This window comes from Ammospiza caudacuta, chromosome 4 (genome assembly GCF_027887145.1).
Source record: "Ammospiza caudacuta isolate bAmmCau1 chromosome 4, bAmmCau1.pri, whole genome shotgun sequence".
Taxonomy (NCBI): Eukaryota; Metazoa; Chordata; class Aves; order Passeriformes; family Passerellidae; genus Ammospiza; species Ammospiza caudacuta.
Genome location: NC_080596.1, coordinates 52,613,726 through 52,628,844, shown reverse-complemented (window position 1 = coordinate 52,628,844; position 15,119 = coordinate 52,613,726). Strand labels below are relative to the sequence as shown.

General features: G+C 37.2%; 1 protein-coding gene across 1 annotated transcript in view; it reads right to left on the bottom strand.

Annotated features, from left to right (window-relative positions):
* The window catches only part of GABRA2 (gamma-aminobutyric acid type A receptor subunit alpha2), a 61,276-nt gene that overhangs the window by 25,599 nt on the left and 20,558 nt on the right, over window positions 1–15,119 (bottom strand). The window contains exon 3 of the mRNA XM_058802964.1: window positions 10,276–10,343. Coding sequence (XP_058658947.1) covers window positions 10,276–10,343 — 68 coding nt within the window. The remainder of the gene's footprint in view (window positions 1–10,275; window positions 10,344–15,119) is intronic.

Below are 15,119 nucleotides of genomic sequence, written 5' to 3'. Positions count from 1 at the left end.
TCTAAGGAGAAGTAGACAAGGCTGGAGCAATGTATCTACAAGAAAAGCCAACTCTGCAGATGTGCTGAAAGTAAGCCCTGGCTGGGTCTGGCAGGGGGAGGCCATAGCTGCCAGACTCATTTCTGGGGTCTTCCACCTGAGGTCTGCACATGATCCACACGTGCAACACATCCACATATTGCAAAAGACAGTGTAAAGCTCCCTTCCTGTCCTCGTTTAGGACAAATTAGGGGAAATCTCCAAAAGGGAGCCCCCCAAAACAAAACAAACCTCCAACCACCCCTCCCCCAATACCGGGTTCGGGAAGGAATTTCTCAGAGGAGCAAAGTGGAAAACAAAACCTATTTATTCACAAGGAACAAAAGAACACTCCCCAACACAAGAAAAGAAAAGAAACCAGGCTGTATTGTGGAGGGCGCGGAGCTTCTCTCGCAAACTCCGGGTGTCCTGGATGTCCCAGGTCAGGTCCGGAGCCGGTCCAGTACCTTCAGGGGAGGGTAAGAAAGAGGGAACAAAAGAAAAGGAAAAAAAAAACAGCGCAAAAAGCAGAAAGCAAGCAAGCAAGCGGCTAGCCAAGCCAAGCAGCCAAAAGCCAAAGTGCCTGGTCAAACCCTCCCTCCTCTCTTCCCCGCCCCGCCGCAGCAAGATGGCGGGGGGGGGGGGGGAGGGGGGGAGAGAGAAAAGGCACAGCTGCCAGACACAACACACGATATTGGGATAAAGGCTGTCACCCCACGACACTTCCCCAGGAGAGGTGTCTGGGCACTCCCATGTAAACCTGAACATACATTACTCCATTGCTAATACTGACATACATATTAACTCTATGTTTCATGGTCTATCCACACCCCTGGCAGATCAAAAATGTGGCCATCACTTTGACTAACAAACACTCAAATTACATCAAGTCTTGTTGAATCCATGTGTGGTGATATCTTTCTATTCTCCTTTCCTTCTCTTTCTGTCATTTCCTTACAAATTTTCTTCAGTGTTATTTTTATGCTTTTGTACTGCTATATTGCTATTGATACTAATAACCAAAATGGCTACATACCCCCTTTCCATTGCAACCAAAACTTCCCAAAATTAACTCACACACACACACACACACATATATATATATGTATGTATGTATGTATGTATGTGTTTATAAATACTGGTCATTCAGTGTTGCTTCACCCTAATCTGCTCCCAGGATCAATTAATAAGAACCTGAGTTACCCTCACCTTTATGGTCATGTGTAACACCCTCCAGTCTGTGCTGGAGATCTTTATTTCAGAACATTTAGAAGATGGAAACAGGATAAACCAAGGTTTGGTGTGAATGATGACAAACACCTTCTGTTTCCATTTTCCACAATAGTAGTAAAATCTCTTAGCTCTTAACTTATCTTTCTACAGACTTCTTTGCATTTTTTTTCAATGGAAGTAATAGGATCTCAATTTTGTCACTGTCCATTTAAAATTATTATTTAAGCAACATACAACCCCTGTCTTTGCATCCCAGTGTTATATTCACTGACCCTATGTTCCCTTCTGTGCCAAATCTATTCTACCTATGATCAGGAATATCCCTACTGATGTTTGAATTGAAGTACGTTGAATATAATCAATATGATAAAAAGCCAGCTACAAAAAGCTGCTACATAAAGATTTTGAGACTAATTCCTATTCAATATGTTTGATATATATAACTTTGTGATAAATGCTGTGTAATGTTTACTTTTCAGTCAAGACTAATGTCCATGACAAAGGCAAATCTGGACTCCAGAAAAAATACTGAGATTAATACCTGATATTTCTTTCATTCTGCAAATATTCTCCAATGAAAAACCCCTGTTTTCTCTGGATATGACCTAAGCACTCTGCAGTAAATAGTGCAGTATATCCACAAAACCACAAGAGCAAACTTCCAGGTCTTCAGAGGAGTCCTGTGATAATTTCTAGACGAGAAAGGCTGCCTACTGTGTCGTGTCTAACATGGTGCTTATACAGCCAGACTCTAATGCAGTATGATTAAACATAATCTTTCAAATATGTGTTATACTACCTTACATGAAATTTTAGGTGCAGGCAATGAGATTCTTGCTGGAGTTTTAAGAAGCACTTAACCCTCTGCCAGTTCAATGAATAATAAAATGGCAAGGAAATTTTATTCCTCTTTTAATATGCAGTTGTTGTGCATAACACTCCGCACCATAAAAAAGATGATAGTGTCTCTGGCTGAAGCTTTAACTGACCTAAGTATAAGCAATCCCTCGCCACTACACGACAGTCTTTATTTTTTTTTTTTGTTTGTTTGTTTTGTTTTGTTTTTTGCTAAGGCCAGACTTGTATCTGTTCAAACAACAAAAAAATGTACTTTCATCCTTTCCAATAATGGTTGGTATATTTTGGAAGTTTTAGCATCTGGAGTAAAGATGGATGTGTTCCAAATATCTCAAAAATTGTAAGTGTCCATTAGCAAGCAGTATTGTCCTGAAGCAGATGGAACATTTTATTAATTACCTTCTGGAACACAGCATTTTGTTTAATGAATAGTTCAAGCCAGAGTTCCTCATTCCCTATTGTAAAGATTTTTCTGAGTAATTTATCTAAAGTATATTTGTCTTTTTCCTAACCACTCTTATAGCCAATAATGGACATATATATATATAACCACAAAACAAATTTTAAGTACTGCAAAATACAAAACATTTAAAATTCAAATTAAAAAAAAATTAAAAGTAAGCAAAGGGGAAATGGCACATATAGCTTTCCACTGAGTCCTTAAAACAGTTGGAAATACTGTGGTTGATACACTGATGAGACAGTTCAGATTCATGGACCTAAATCTTGCCTAGCTAATATGGGGACTGCATGTTAATATTTATTTTTACAGCAGTACAATTTCTTCATTTTAGTTCTTAAAATGTACATTCATGTTTTCATATCTGCCTTAAGGAAACGTGTAATTTTTCTTTTGAATTTTTTTAAAAACATTAACTTTCTTAGTCTTTAACTGGTGCAGCAGAATACTAACATGTACGTATCTAAGCATCAAAATTACTTTCAAAAAAAACAAGAAGGAATTTAGACAGAAGATTCAAAAAATTTAATTAGTCAAAAAAAACTAATCTGCCCATTATATGCCCTCTTACCATAACCTGATATTCGTTGCTGCAACGAGTTTAAGTTTGTGATGCAACTTCTGCAATTGAATTTATTAAACCTGCACACTAGATATTTTCAGTGAGTGCTGAAATTAGCTTTACAGTAGGAGGATCACATCACTAGTCGGTTGTCTTGGTGGTTGTCTCTGTGGGCAGATCCATGCAGGGTGCAGATGGCAGAAGGAAGGACTGACACACTACAGCAGTCTCCTAAGCTACTTCATCATTGCACTGCTTGGTGGGCTTTGCCTAGGCCCCCCTACCAGAATGGACAAATAATCTATCTCACTTTCTACTTTTCTCTTCTCTAAAAACAAGCAATTGTCTTACAATATGAGGACTGAAAGAGTTCTCCTCCAAACCCCCTCAATGCTCCAACAATAAGTACTGACTACTCAGGCTCTGCACAAGCCCTTGTCTATCAACATCAAACCTCACTGCACAGATAAATAAACTGAGTCCATTTTCTCTTCTCCAAAACCTACCTCCTGATGTGTGCACAAGACAGAACATAGAAGGAAACAGCAGACAGACAGAAATTCCCTTCAAGTCTTTCAGAGCGTGAATCGTACATACTAGTGACTAGAATCCTTGAAAATATTCTGATGAAGGTGGATTCTGGTTTGAAACTGCACTGTTGGTTACTTTTTATCAAAACCCTTCACAACCCTGTTAAAAATTGAAACACAATCCCATCACTGCATTTCAAAGGAACATGTATTCATTTTTAAATACATAAGTAATGCCTGCCAGATACATATGGCCTTTCATACTATCAAGAATATGTGGAATATTTCTAGGGACTTGCAGCACAATTTTTCTCTATTTGAAGAACATGTTTCAAGCCTTTTATTTCTGCCTAATCTGTCAACCTCAGTCATTTCTGTCTAGGCATTTAATCGAAACATGAAGTATTAAAAAAAAATCTGGAAAGAATGTGTTTAACCAGTTTGAATGATAGCGTCTAGGGAAGAGAATGTCTTTCTATTCATATTCATCTATGAAAAGGACCTTCTCAGAATAATTTTCTCTCTCTTTTTTTCCATATACCTGATGTAGAGTGAACTCTGAGTCTAAAAGAAGCACCAAGGAGGGATAAGAGAGTTCTGTAGAAGATACATATAGGGATTACTTAGAAAAGAGACTACAGGACTTTTTTTGCTGTCACGGAAAATAAAAACACCTGTCATTATCCCTTTTTTATTCAGACATGGAGAAAGAGCAACCCTGAAACAAAGGGGATGCCTGGTGCCAGGAACAGGAGCCCAAACAAAGGTACAGAGAGAGCGAACGGCAATGACAGGCTTGGACACAACCTCTGACAAATCAATTTCCAATACTGACTCCCTTGGCAGGACTTTGAACAGAGGAAAAAGCCTTCCCAACAGAATAAATGGACAGAAACTCTGCAAGAGATCATGTGAGATATTCTCATCAAAATTTCAGTGTAAGGATTTAACTTGCAAAGGCAATTACCTGAGCCAACAATGTATTGACTTTTCAGAAATATATCAATTATAAAAACACAACCTAGATGTTCCCCAATTCTGCCCAAAAATTCCAGTGTATTTAGCATTTCCTTTACTCCTTAGTCTTCTCTTACTGAGTTCAAATAATAACTATGTAAAAGTAACTGCAGTACTTTTTTTCTAATCTATTTGAAAAATGAATAATCTTGATGCATTCCCTTATTCTATCCAGAATTAAATATCATACCAGTTCTGTAAAGCTTCTCTTAAGGAATTCTACCTAATAATTAGACTCTGAAACAGAGCTAAAAATAAGTTGCATAGAAAAAATACCCCAAACAAAACCCAAATACAAACTAAAGTGACGAAATTTGAAAAAACAGAGAGAAATAAAAAAACAGGGTTCCAAGTTCAGTCACTACCTCTAAAGAACCATCCTCAATTGCAGTGATGAATGCTGTAACAATCCTTCTGCTTATTTCTGTATTTGACTTTCAGCCTTCACTGAAAATTTCTAATCTGGTTGTATTTGAAAAATCAGAAACACTTATTGACATTTCAGTTGAAAACTGATGAGATGGAAGTGTGTGTAGTGATGAATATACACATCATACACATACCAGCTGTGTATATGATCTCTACAAAGGAATGTTCCTATTCCTTGAATTCAAAGTGAAAACATCAAGAAATTAGGAAAAACTGTTGTTTACAAGCAACTTGGGAATAAAGGTGCAACTACAATAAACAAAACTCCCCAATAACAATGAAAATCTAAGACTGCAAGTTGAAATATAAAAGTTTCAGAAGGCTTCTTAGTTTTAATATTCAAGCTAAACTGATTCAAGTCCTGCCACCTACTAACCATGTGTTGGAGGAAAGCAGGAAAGACCGTTCCCAACGACAATCAGAAAGACTGTTCTGAGGCAAAATTTGCTGCATCTTGGCAAATCTTTCTTCACAGCAGACCTTATATAAGGGACTCAGTACCTACATAATCTGTCTTACATAAAATAACTACTGCTTGAGGAGTAAATAGGTGTCATTTATTATATGTATGTCTGTGGCTGTGGGAGAAATTTTAGGAGCCAAAGTGTCAGAGAGAGCCCGTAAGGGCACCAAGCCTGATAAAAAGAGGTAAAAATACATAGCTTTCAGTGTTGAAATTCAAGTTAGCAGCATGTAGATTTATAGTGATGGTACAGTCTACCAGATTTCAAACAAATTTTTAAAAATAGAAAAATAATCAGGTTTAATGTTCAATCCTTTTATATCCTACAAATTATAGTCCAAAGAAGTTCATCCTTTACCTCTGAGTTTTCAAATATTAAAAATTTTAATTTCATTATAAATGCTTTAATTAGCCCCTGTAACAAGAACTTAATCCTACAACACTTCAGAAAATTAAGAGATGCTTTATTTTTCAGTTGTTCTGTCCAATTTTTCATTTGTTTGTTTTTCTAAATAATGCAGCTTTTCTTCTCTCGGGCTAATGTCCAAATAAATTTTTATCACTGATTGGGTTGGAAGCCTATAAGGCATAGCATCACAATACTGAACTTGAACATTTCTGAGAAACAACAACTCAAAAAGACAGAAGGGTGAAAATAAAATCTGTTTAAACTTGTGTTTTGCTTTGCCTTCCTTGATTCTCATTAGCTTGCAAAAGGAAGTTGAAAATCCTTATATATTAGCACTACATATGTGACATTAGATAGAATGGTTGACATACAATAGCTTTTCTTTGACACAAATGGTATAGATACCAAAATATTTTTGCTCATTTGAAGCACAGTTTGCAACTGACTGCTGGCCAAGAGAGAACACATTTGGTAGCTGGCTATTTTGGTAGGAACAGAGAGTAGCATCTTTTGAACTTAGTCAAAATGTTAATCCACTACAAGCACCAAATGTTTTTGACTCTTAACACATTTAGAGAAAAATCTCAGCCTCAACTTCTACTTCCTGAATTTATCAACAGCAATTCCAGCTAGCTTAAAATCAGTCAAAGATCAAATTCCCCTGGACATAATGATTTGTTGAGAAAGTTGTGAAAGCAAATGTGAATAAAAACCCACACTCAGCAATGACTGAGTCACAGATCAAACACCATACCACATTACCATTAATGGGAACAGCTAGTGAGGGAAACGGACACCTCATAAATTCATAGCAATGCAGCAACAAAAGTTAGAATTAAATTTTATCAACTTTGTGTATCAACACTATGTGAGAACTGTGTCCTTAGCTCCAATCCACCCATCACTGCATGTCTGTCACTTGCTTATTCCAAATTGTAAATGCATATTAAACATCTCACATGTCAGTGAGTCCCCTTCCTGTGTTCAAAAGCACCTCTCTTCTTCCAAGCACCATTATTCTTCACAATATACTAACCAAGGAGGAAAAAATAAACTGCAAAACAGATCATGTAAAGGGGTGCAGTCACACAGCTGATGATCTTATTCCTGTAAGAAACTGCAATAGAAGGAATCCTAAGGGCAGCAATATTCCTCAGAGTTTTGGGCAACAGCAGTGTTCAGCCTAAATACCTCACGTGACTGAGGGCCTCACCATTCACATTGTGCCAGCAGAGGACTTCCTGAGATGGGACCAACCTTCCTGAAAAAATCTGAGCTTAGGATCTTCTAAAAATTCCAGAAGACATGGACAAGAGTCAAATTTATTCTTGCAATAAAGCTTTTTAAGGAAGAAATTTTAAAAATATATAATATCCCTGAGTTTCCAGCATTTACAGAAGAAAATATCAATGAATCCTCTACATAATAGTTTAAATTATTGATTCAGTCATGCAGCTCCTAAATGAAAAAGTACTCATGGTTAAAACCCTAATGTCACCTTCATGTTCGACAGGATATGTGATGGTTTGGAAGCTATTATTTCAAAACTCACATGTTGGAATTTTCTCATTGACTGCTCATACGTTTCAAAATTATTCTATAATTATCAAGAGAACAAGCTAAATTAACCCTGAAGCTTGTAGCAATAAGAACTAAACTGCTCTTACTTATCTATCTACTTATGTGCAAATAAACCTACCCATTAGAGTAACAGCTGCCATTCTGATGCACTGCACTCTGCTTTGATTAACACCTCTGCACAGATCTGTGCACTGTCTATATGTCCATGCAAACAGACACCCAGAGTTCTCCATACATTTATCCACTGATGTCAGAAGTGTGTTGGGAGGGAGGGAGTAGGCTCAGGGAGCTTTCATTACTTTTCCATTTAAGCACAGATGACTTGCACAGCCTTGGGTAAGTCTCCTTGTGGCTCAGTAATCACCTTTAAAAGTGGATTAATATAATATTCCTGTTACACAGGAATACCATAAATGCCAGACTTCACCATTCTAAAGTCATGAGATACTAGACCAACAAGGTCAAGATGTTCATATCATCTTTGTACATAGCCGTGGATACCTTTTTTACAAAATTATTAACAAAATAAGAATTATTTCATAAACCTAAAATCATCAGAAAAAAACACCTCAGGAGAATCAGCAACATGTACAGTAATATAAACAAAAGTCTATTTCTCCTATGAAATCGCCTTTCATGGCCTTTCATGTGAAATCTTACCTGTGTATTCATAACTTTCAAAACAGAGCTTGAAAACACAAAACAAACCACACAAAAAACTCCCACAAAACCCCACTAGAATATATTTTCCAAAGCTATGATAACCAGGTAATCAAATAACTTTTAACTTAAAATAACTTTTAAAATGTTCAATGTACTGTGAAAAATTTAGCTTCATAAACTTGTTGATAACATCATAATGCTCCCTGTTTTGTATGATGCATAACCTGATTTTTTTTCCATAGAAAAAGAAATGTTGTCTTATTTTAAAAAATATTAATTTTGAGTATCTCCAGCTATACCAAGGTAGTATTTAATACGTCTCATACATAATAAAGAATATTTGAAACATTTCAAAAATAATTTCTCGCAGGGTTGGCAAGGGTAGTATGAAAGACTGAGATGTTAATGGCTAATGGCTCAAACAATCAGCCATTTGCAAGAGCAGCAGGTGCTTTGCTGAGGATGAGCACAGTAACCGCCCAGGTGCAGAGGGTGTGAGTACCAGGGGATGACCATGACAAAGCAGCCTTTGCTCAGCAAGAAGCTGGGGTTTCAGACACATAAGGGAAGAGGCCAAAAAGAAGCAGATCCTGTGAGGTGGATTAATACTTTTTGTCATGCTGATGTCCTTCCTTACACAAGTGGCTCATTTGTGAAACTCCTCCCCACCTGGGGGACCTACTGGGACATTCACACACAGGCCTGAAGACGTTCATCCCTTCTGATGGGGCATAAGGGGCTCAACTGCACTGACTGAGAGGCAGTTTTCATGTCTTAGAAAATGTCACAAACCATCAAAAACCCCCAAAATACCCCCAGAATAATTCCTGGGGTCTTCCACCAGAGGACTGAGCAGGATCCACAGCATTGCAACAGATTCAAGGTGCTGCAAAAGACAGCATAAAACTCCCCACTCCAGGGAAGGTGCCTTGGCATTCCATCTAAAGCTAAGCATATATAAACCCTCTGGAATTTGTGTTTTGTGGGTTTTTCCCACCCCTGATGTATCAAGATACCATTTAGACCAAAGGACATCAAAATTGAGTCTTGTTACTAAATCCACAGATGGTGATATCATTCTGCTCTTATCCTTTCCTTCTCCTTCTTTCTCCATTTCCTCTCAAAAAATTCCTGTCAATGCCTTATTAAGTGTCCTGTATCTGGATTTGTTAAGCTTGGCTAAGTTTAAGTTTGCTAAACTAAAGTTTGTGAAGTACTTACTTTGGATGTTGTTTTAACATCAGTCTATCTTATTCTATCTTGATGTTCTACATTTTGCAAGTAAAAGATTGTTGTTGACTCTTCTGAGAATTTTGTTCTCTCCTACACTTTTCCCAGAGTCAATTAAACCACCTCCCCCTAAACCAGGCAAGTGAACAGGAGCATGACAGGTAAAGTAAGTTTGATACTGTCCTTCCCTTTCCTTTTAGAGAGCTATATCCATCAGGTCTTTCTACCCAGTGTGAAACATTCTCCCTAATCTCTGTACTATTTTCAGTGAGCCTACAAACAATTCCTTATAATCCAGAGCAATATTCTGAAAGTTTCTTTCTTTTTTAATGTCACTGACTTCTTTAAATGCTTACTAAACAATGCAAATTATCAAGGACAGATCTGTAAACCCCCACAGTCATGTTGATTACCCAGCTTCCAAGCTATGTCTTTCAAGAAGTTTTAGGTTTGACTTGCATCAGGTCCCTCAGTCTATTGCCAATATTAAGAGTGCTCCTTTCACTCCAGGTTCTCAGGTTTTCATGCAAGAGGAATCCAGTTCATCCATATCAAGATTGCTCCAGAATATAAACCAAAGTACAGTCAGTGGGAAAATCAGAAGATTTACTGGTCTAAATTAAACAGCTAACACAAGCACACTTATCATGTAAAGTCCATAAATCAATTTTCAAATTTCAAACTACATGGGGTTTGGCACATTCTGATTTCAGTGAGATTGTTTCAAATCCATCCACAATAAGTAAAAGAATAAAGGTTTAAAGGAAGTTTATATATATCTTACACCATTTATCCATATATGCAAAAGATTCAGGAACTCACCATATCAGTATCTGACACAGGTCCAAAACTGGTCACATAGATGTTAGTGAAGACTTCAGTAATACTATCTGATATAAAAAGAAAAAAAAAAAAAAACAAAACAAGCAAACATTTTAAATTGACAGTACTTTTTCTATTGTTATGTAAGATTATGGGACATTTTGAACAGGTTTCCCTCCTTATTTACTACCCCTCATCAGTGTCCTGTTGTAAATACTGGGGGTTTCTTTCCCACTTAACACATAGGTTAACAAACAAGCATTTGTCCCACAGAGTAGCTTGTTTCAGCTTGTTCAGTTATACAATCACCAGCAACTACACACACATATCCTGTTTCTCAACCAGCAAAAATACCCCAGCATCGTGGACTTAACATGGAAGGAGAGTCCTGAACACAACATGCCTTTGTTGCATAGGTGTTACCTCTGTTGTTGCAGATCTCTCCTATTAAAACCTTTCTAGTTGAAGGCTGTTTTCTACATTCTTAATAGCTTTTTCAAAGAAAAAGACAAGAAAAGGCAATTATTGACTGTACCAAATGTAACACAACAGCATCCTACTTTTCAGTTGCGTGTGTTTTTAAGTGGCACATATTTTAATATAACAGCTCCTTTGCTTGATAGGCAATGCTCATGACACATTGCTGTGGTACTGTGAACGCTTTGAGAAAATGTCCTTCCCAATCATTGCAGTCAGACAGCCATGAAATCAGAATATTAGATATTGTACTGCAGGGAAAAATAACTGCTTAGTTTTCTATCTTCAGTTTTCAATTAGGCTCGAAATAGAATGATATTCACTAAGAGGGGTAGTATGCACAGGAAATTTCTTAACAGCAGTTGCCAACCACAGTCTGCATTCTAGACACACAGTCAGCATTCTAGACAGTCAACACAAGGAATTCTCTGCCTTAAAGCCAGCTGCTGATTGGAAAAGAAAAATTTGAATATAACTAGGTGCAATTTCACTCATTGCAGAATTTCCCATTCCCAAAAATAACACAACTGCCTGTTGTATAAGTGATCCTGCTGTTATATTATGATTATACTTCCATATTTAATCATTATTAAATGTGGGTAGCTAATAGTTTCTGTTTTCCTGAAAGCTGCCTTTTAACAAATACATGATACAAGCCGATTTTACTTCTAATTATATGGAGGACAACAGTTCAATCCCTGCTCCTCACTGGGAGAAACCAGTGGTGCTCACTCATGACAGCAGAGTCTCTGCCAGGCACCAGGAAAAGGCCAGGACTGATCCATGAGCAGCTGCATGGGGAGCAGTGCATTTTCAAAGGGATGTAGATGCAAAGACACAGCGATTTCAGACAACTTCTGGACATGGACGAGGAATATTTATCTGTTCTCATCTGCAAGGAAACTTCCTTTTTCAGCCAAACGCTAGAAATATGGGACTCCAAAAAGCCCTTCCTACCAAAAAGAATCTTTTTCCCAGGATCATGTCTGCTTTTTAAGCAAATAAATAAAGATTGACTCCTAAAATTCCTCTGCACGTCCTGAGATAAGTTTATTTGTATGATAGAGACTTCTGAAATCCATTATGAAGCATCCTTACACAAGCTAAGTTGATTTCTACTCCAAATTTCTTACAAACAAATTTTAAGTCAGTGGACAGAAAAGGTGCTGAGTCTGCACAGCCCTTACTATTCAACATAGATAAAGTAGAGGTATGGCTGAAGTATCCTACAGGAGCCACAGGTACATTTCAGAGGACTAGAGGCTTCATGCTGCCTGTGGGAGACTCTCCAGAAAATAAAAAAATATTATTATCTCCAAATGGTTACCTGGCACAGACTGGAATGAAATAAGAGAGTGACAAGAGAGCTACTCTTCAGGAGGTAAAATGGAGCTGCAGGGACTAATTGTGAAATTTGGCCTGTACTGATGACAATACAAAATACTAATTAAAATTCCAAGAAAAGCACTGGTGTTGCAAAAATATGACTGACAATCAAGTATCCCAACAGCAGAGTATCAAGGCTAAATTCAAATATACTTGTATAACTTGAAGGAACCCTACTATAGGCAACAAAGTCACTTGGCAAATCTTTACCTGCATGCTCCTCATGCAATAAATGCTTGGAAACATGGTCCTCTTGTAAACTCACTCTAATGTTACCAGTTATTTGTGTGTGGTTTTTTTATTTGACACAGAGGAATGGTTTTAATATTTGCATAGAATAAACTACAGGACATGGAATCTTCAAGCTTGCCTTGCATTCGAAGTTTTAATTTTTAAAAAAATTCCCATATTCTGTTATATGATTTCTAAACTCTTCTGGATCTATTTTTCCATCAGAAATGAGTAGACAAGACAGAGAGGAGAACAAACATATTGACCACAACTTATGCTATTAGAACAGTGTATCGATTCTCCCTGTTGGTTTGTGTTAAGAAAAAGTACACTAAAGAAGAAATGGCAGTTTTTTATATTTTTACCTCTTATTTTCCAAATTCTGCATAGTTAAGAAGTTTCTATTCATACCCTACCTTAAAGAAAACAAGCCCTTAAAGACAAAAGAAGCTGAAATGTAATAAATCTTGAATTACTCCTGTTACCATTTGTGTTAGCAGCCTGAATCTTGTGTTTGTTTCTTCCTTGTTACTTTACATAGTGCTAAAATAAAGGTACCTCTGAATTAAAAATTTGAACTTGAGGGTTCTGAATCAACATCTACAAAAACAAAAAATACATCATCCTTTTTTACAACAAATATTGTAGCTACTGCTTTGAAGGAGTATGTACTTGTCAAACAAACAATTCAGAAGCACAAAGCACAGTTTCAAATGGGCTCTCTAATCAAAATTCATCCAGCAGGCATCACAGTTACAGGCTTTTTATAACTCATATTCTGTCAAGAACAGCACCAGTCATCATACTTAGCCCACCAGAGATTCAAACAGTTCTGGATCATCAGTTCTTGTGGAAAAGCCAAGGAATATAGTCAGCTAAAAGATGTTCCATGCAACATGTGTTTGCATAAAAATCTAGCTTGTTTTTTTGAGAAAAGGACAAGCTTTTCCCACTGGGATTATAAAATTTGTTTCCTCAAGTGACACATATGCCTGTAACTAAAAGGCCTGATTTTCAAAAGTGCCGAAATCAATGGAGGCCCATATTGAAAAACAGTCTAGATTTTAAAGAATCCTCTGTTGGGAGGAAGGGGTGCAGATTCATTTATACTTGTGGGCTCTTAAGTTATTCTGAATCACTGCTTTTGAAAGTTATACAAAGAAATGGGAACAGCAAAGGGTAAGGATATAATTTCTATTTAAGATGCTTCTTTTAGGGGAAAAAAATCTCAGGCAAAGAATAAAACAAGTAGCTGCCAGCATCACATGACATACTCTAAAACAAGTAGCTGCAAAGGCTATTATAGCACCATTTCTAACTTGCTTTGGTCATAAATGTTAAAAAAATTCCCGATCTGACTTAGATCAGACCAGTTCCTCAGATGATGGAAGTCAAGGGTAAACTGACAAAATGTAGTCAATAAAATTAATGATAAACGAAGGAAGAAAAGCACATCCCATGGAAGTAAAAAAAAACCCCAGTAATTATTAAGATCACATTGCACATGGTTCTCAAGTACTGGTTTCTTCTGATTCCCCTTCCATACTTGAACTGACATGGTATTACTACTGGGGAAAACAAAAAACAGAAAGGAAGAAAAAGCAATACATATAACAAATTGTAGAAGATTTATACATCCTTATCTGTCCTTAGCTGGAATGTTTGCTGTGTATTTTAATTACATTTAGGATTTAAAAAGAAAATGTTAATTACAACTCCTCTATGAAGATAACAATGTTATTATACTCAATTTTCCTTGGGAAGCTGAGGCAGAAGGATTAAGTTATGTGCAAGTAAGGTGAAGCACAGGTGTTTGCCAAGTCTGGTTACAGCTGTCCAACACTAAGTAACCACACTGGGAAATGTCAACATCATTGACTTGTCAACAAATTAGAAAAGTGGTTCAGCACTTAGCTGGAGTTGGTATCAGTGGCATCACCAATTCCTTTATGCCAACTCTCCAGCTGTTGGGATACCCTTTCTGATGGTCTGAAACCCTGCTGACTTGTCCCTCAGCAGAAGAGCTGGCTCAGCTGAAGCAGGCTGCTTGGCAGAGAATTTGCAGTGGCTGAAGTCTAAACCAATCCAGGCTGAGTAATGGAGATGATCAGAAAAGTCAGAAGAAAAGGCTCCTCAGGAGCATTTACCAGTTTGTCAAAATGCTAAGATTCCACAGAGGCATTTAAATTTTCAATGAGTTCCTTTGGTCTGCTGTCTGACAGCAGTTTTCAAAATTTTTTCAAGTTCTTTCATATGTCCCTTCTCAGCTGCCTGCATCCCTGACAGGGCACACAGAGTTCCAGTCTGTGATGGACATGCAGGATTCTGCATACCTGAGAGCTCCCCCTCTCCCGGAGAATGCTGAGAAGGCATCACATTTATTGAAATAAATTTTCAGAGTATTTCCCATATTTGACAATGACCTGAGTATTGAGAATGACCTGAGTATTATTCATTCCCCCCCCCACCAAAATAATCTAGATTCCTTTCTTCACAGAGGTTAGGGACAAAACATGCATGGCTCACTCTAGGTATGCTTAAAAGAAGAGAAGAAAGGAGCGTGATCACTGCAAAATCTTCAGAAAGGTTCCAGATGTTTGTTTGCATGAAACTGGCTATATTATTGATTAATGTGTCAAGGCTGTTTTCAGAAGAAAACAGGCCTGAAAGATTGGGTTGGGCTTTTTATTCTTTTTAATTTCAATTTTTATTCAGTAAAGCTGTAAATACAGGCTTTGGGCAGCTAAAAT